Source organism: Myotis brandtii, unplaced genomic scaffold, assembly GCF_000412655.1.
Source record: "Myotis brandtii unplaced genomic scaffold, ASM41265v1 scaffold1956, whole genome shotgun sequence".
Lineage (NCBI taxonomy): Eukaryota > Metazoa > Chordata > Mammalia > Chiroptera > Vespertilionidae > Myotis > Myotis brandtii.
This window is the reverse complement of record NW_005357294.1, coordinates 417,595-421,049: the sequence shown is the minus strand read 5'-3', so window position 1 is coordinate 421,049 and position 3,455 is coordinate 417,595. Positions and strand designations below refer to the sequence as shown.

The following is a 3,455-nucleotide window of genomic DNA, read 5'->3' as shown; positions in this document are numbered from 1 at the left end:
GGGAAGAGCTTTTTGAACCAGTTCTGGATGACAAAGAAACGCAGGAACCTGGGCAGGTGCCCGTAGCGCAGTTCCCAGAGCGAGTGCCCGAGGCGGTGCTGGTGGCGGCGGAGAAAGGTCTCTGTCCTGGCAGTGGTCTCCTGGATGCGTCTCTTGGCCAAGAACTCATATCTCTGGATGGTGGTGGCGGCGTGGAGGGTCGTGGTGACCACGGAAAGCCTCGCTTCCCTCTCTGCTCCACTCACCGAAGCCCTGCTGGGGGCGCGCCCCTGCGTCACTGCCGTCTCAAACGTCAGCAGTTCCTGGGAGGGCTCCGGAGACGAGAGGGGATAGTCCAAGGTCCAGTCCAGCTCCAGGTCCAGGTCCAGGTCCTCGTCCCCCTCATCCGACCACTGGATCTGGCTCCTGGTGCGGGGCTGTCTGCCCCGCAACAGCCACAGGTCCTCCTGGCTGCCCGCTGGCTGCAGAGGGGACAGCACCACTAGCCACTGGCACGAGTGGCACCCCCCTCCCCCCCTGCTGCAGAGCCCTCCCCTGCCCACAGGGCGAGCGCCAGCCCCGCCCCTTGCCTTAGAGGAGTCTCGGGCAGTCAGCTGAGGGAGGTTCCCCAGGCCGCTGACCTCCTGGGGCAGCCACATCTGCTGCAGCACCACGGAGTTGGGGACCCAGCCTGGGAAGTGGATGGGCCTCCGCAGGTTCTAGGGGTAGAGGACAGCCTGGTGGGCAGGACTGACTTCTGCCCTATTCCAGAGGCGGTCTGGGCAGAGCACCTGCCACCACCCAGCTTCCTGCCAGGCCTCCAGGCGCTGAACGGGTGCCCCCCACACAACACACAGGCAGGTGGAGCCTTCAGAAATCACGGGGAGCCCTGGCTGGTGTTGCTCAGTGGATAGAGCAGCGGCCTGCAGACTGAAGGATCCCGGATTCGATTCTGGTCAAGGGCACAGGCCCGGGGTTGTGGGCTCGGTCCCCAGTGTGGGGTGTGCAGGAGGCAGCCCATCCATGATTCTCTCATCATTGATGTTTCTATGTCTCTCTCCCTCTCCCTTCCTCTCTGAAATCAATAAATATTTGTTTTTAGGAAAAGAGAGACGATGGGGAGCACCATCAGGGTGACCCCTGCAGGGAGGGCCCTGGGGGGTCTCACCTTGTAGTGCTGAGCAGAGGCAGGAAAGAAGCCCCCGAGGTCGGAGAGGAGCTCTTTGGGCCGCCTTTCCAGCAGCAGCGGGACCTGGGGACGGGCCAGGGGCTCAGAGCCCAGCGGGGACTCAGTGCTCCCCCCTGCAGCTCTGCCCTGGGGGGCGGTTTGTAGCATCCCCCCGGCCTGGCCCCTCACCCTGTGCTTCAGGTGGGAAGTCGGTGCTTCTGGGGCCGCAGGCCTCTCCTGTTGGAGCTGCTCCGACTGCAGCTGCAGGTCCACGCTGAGGCCCAGGAAGGAGCTCAGGGAGGAGTGGGCCAGCAGCTGGGGCACGGGAGGAGTCAGGGTGGGGGGCAGGGTCCTGCAGTCAGGGCAGAGGGGTGGCAGGGGTGGGAGGCCTCACCTGGGATGCCCTGCTGTGTTCCCGCTGGTGGGTGGGTGGGATGGGCAGGGTGACTCGGGGAGGGTGGGCGAAGCGCTGGCTCAGGGCCCCCAGGTCCCGTGGAGGCAGCATTTTGGGGGAGTCCGTGCAGACCCCAGCCTTCGCCAGACTGGGGGTGACGCTCGGGAGGGTGGACACATCCCCGTTCTTCTCCACGGTGATGGCCATGCTGGGCCACTGCTGGGACTCTGTCCTGGGATGCATGCCCTGGGGGTGCAGGCAGGGCAAGGGGTGGTGTCAGAGCCCCAGGATGGAGGAAGGGGCTGGGTCGGGGCTGGTGCGGGGAAGCACCCCACCCACCAGCAGGGCCGGGCCGTAGACCAGATACAAGTAGTTGTCAAAGGCCTCCAGTTGCTGCTGCCAGGAGAGCGGGGCCCGGGCTGCTGGCACCACCTGACCCCGTCTCAGCTGTTGAAGGTCTTGGTCCCGGGCAGATAAGGGTTCCAGGTCCTGGGGCAGGGGGTCAGAGGTCAGCCCATTCTTCCCGGAGTCTTGCCATGTGCTACCCAGATAACCGCAGGGATCCCAGGCCTGCCCCAGGGATGTGGCCCAAGCCTGGGCAGGGGGCAGGGCTGGGCATTGGGGTGGGGAGGGGTCAGGATCCACCTCACCTCCTTCAAGAGCGGCTGCTGAGGTACCGCCGTCCAGTGGCGGAAGAAAGACAAGGCCGAGCTGTAGACAGAGATGATAGGAGGTACACTAAGCGGGACTGGACTGAGGCCGGGACAGTCATTCAGGAGGGTGGCCAGGCCCCTGAGGGGGCACAGGAGACAGGAGGGGGGTGCCAGGGCTGGGACAGGCTTGAGGTGGCCCCAGGGGCCTGGGAGCCCTGGGACTTCGTGCTGGGACACTGGGGGCACACAGCCAGACCTTGAGCCAGGGCAGCTGGGTGGGAGTCTCCGGGTTGGCTCAGCAGGCCTGCTGGCTGAACTGAGGCTGGCCACCCCATGCAGGCTGGACAACCTCTGCAGCTGGAATGAAGTCAGCGACTCCTGGGTGGTCAGCGGCAGGGGGGGGTCATCGAGCCCATCGGGGGGCTTCTGGCACAGCTTCTGAGCAGGGAAAGGAGCCTGGAGCCCGGCCTGGGAGGCTTGTGTGCCCGCAGCAGCCCCACCCACACCCCCAAGCTCACGGCACACCTTAACCAGGTAGGCTGTGGGCAGGTAGAGCCTGTGGGATACCAGGCAGAGGCGGGAGCCCAGGGCCAGCACCAGGTCTCCATTGTTGCTGGAGAAGGTCAGAGCCTGAGGCGCTCCGTTCAGCTGCAGGAGTCTGCAGGGGGGTCCAGGGCATGAGGCCAGCCTTGCTCCAAAGAGCAGGAAGTGCAGGGAGCAGGAGGGTGAGAGGCTCTCTCCCCTGTTCAGCCGCTACTCTGCTGGGGGCGAATGAGCTGCCGCCAGGGTCCCAGCCGGGCCACCCGCCCTCCCTCCCTCCCTCCCGCATCAGGGCCCAGCCCACCGCAGCAGGCGGTTCTCGGTGGTCCAGATCCGCATGGTGCAGTCCAGGCTGGAGGAGGCGTACAGCTTGAGTGTGGGGCAGCAGCACAGGCCTGGGGGCGAGGCTCAGAGTCAAGAATCAGGGCCAGCCCTGGCCAGTTTTGCTCAGTGGATAGAGCCTAGGCCTGCAGACTGAAGGGTCCTGGGTTCGATTCAGGTCAAGGGCACATGCCCGGGTTGTGGGCTCCATCCCCAGTGGGGGGTGCAGGAGGCAGCCGATCAATGATTCTCTCTCATCATTAATGCTCCTATCTCTCTCTCCCTCTCCCTTCCTCTTGTGAAATCAATAAAAAATATATATATATAGCCCTGGCTGGTTTGGCTTTGTGGATGGAGCATCGGCCTGCGGACTCAAGGGTCCCAGGTTCGATTCCGGTCA

At 64.7% G+C, this 3,455-nt stretch overlaps 1 protein-coding gene across 1 annotated transcript in view; it reads right to left on the bottom strand.

Moving 5' to 3' along the window:
- LOC102262368 (WD repeat-containing protein KIAA1875) overlaps positions 1–3,455 on the bottom strand; it is a 20,922-nt gene that overhangs the window by 12,440 nt on the left and 5,027 nt on the right. Inside the window, exons 10-18 of the mRNA XM_014538696.1 lie at positions 3,039–3,129; positions 2,720–2,852; positions 2,192–2,632; positions 1,881–2,030; positions 1,542–1,787; positions 1,337–1,462; positions 1,148–1,231; positions 570–698; positions 3–461 (exon numbers count right to left, since the gene is read on the bottom strand). Coding sequence (XP_014394182.1) covers positions 3–461; positions 570–698; positions 1,148–1,231; positions 1,337–1,462; positions 1,542–1,787; positions 1,881–2,030; positions 2,192–2,632; positions 2,720–2,852; positions 3,039–3,129 — 1,859 coding nt within the window. The remainder of the gene's footprint in view (positions 1–2; positions 462–569; positions 699–1,147; positions 1,232–1,336; positions 1,463–1,541; positions 1,788–1,880; positions 2,031–2,191; positions 2,633–2,719; positions 2,853–3,038; positions 3,130–3,455) is intronic.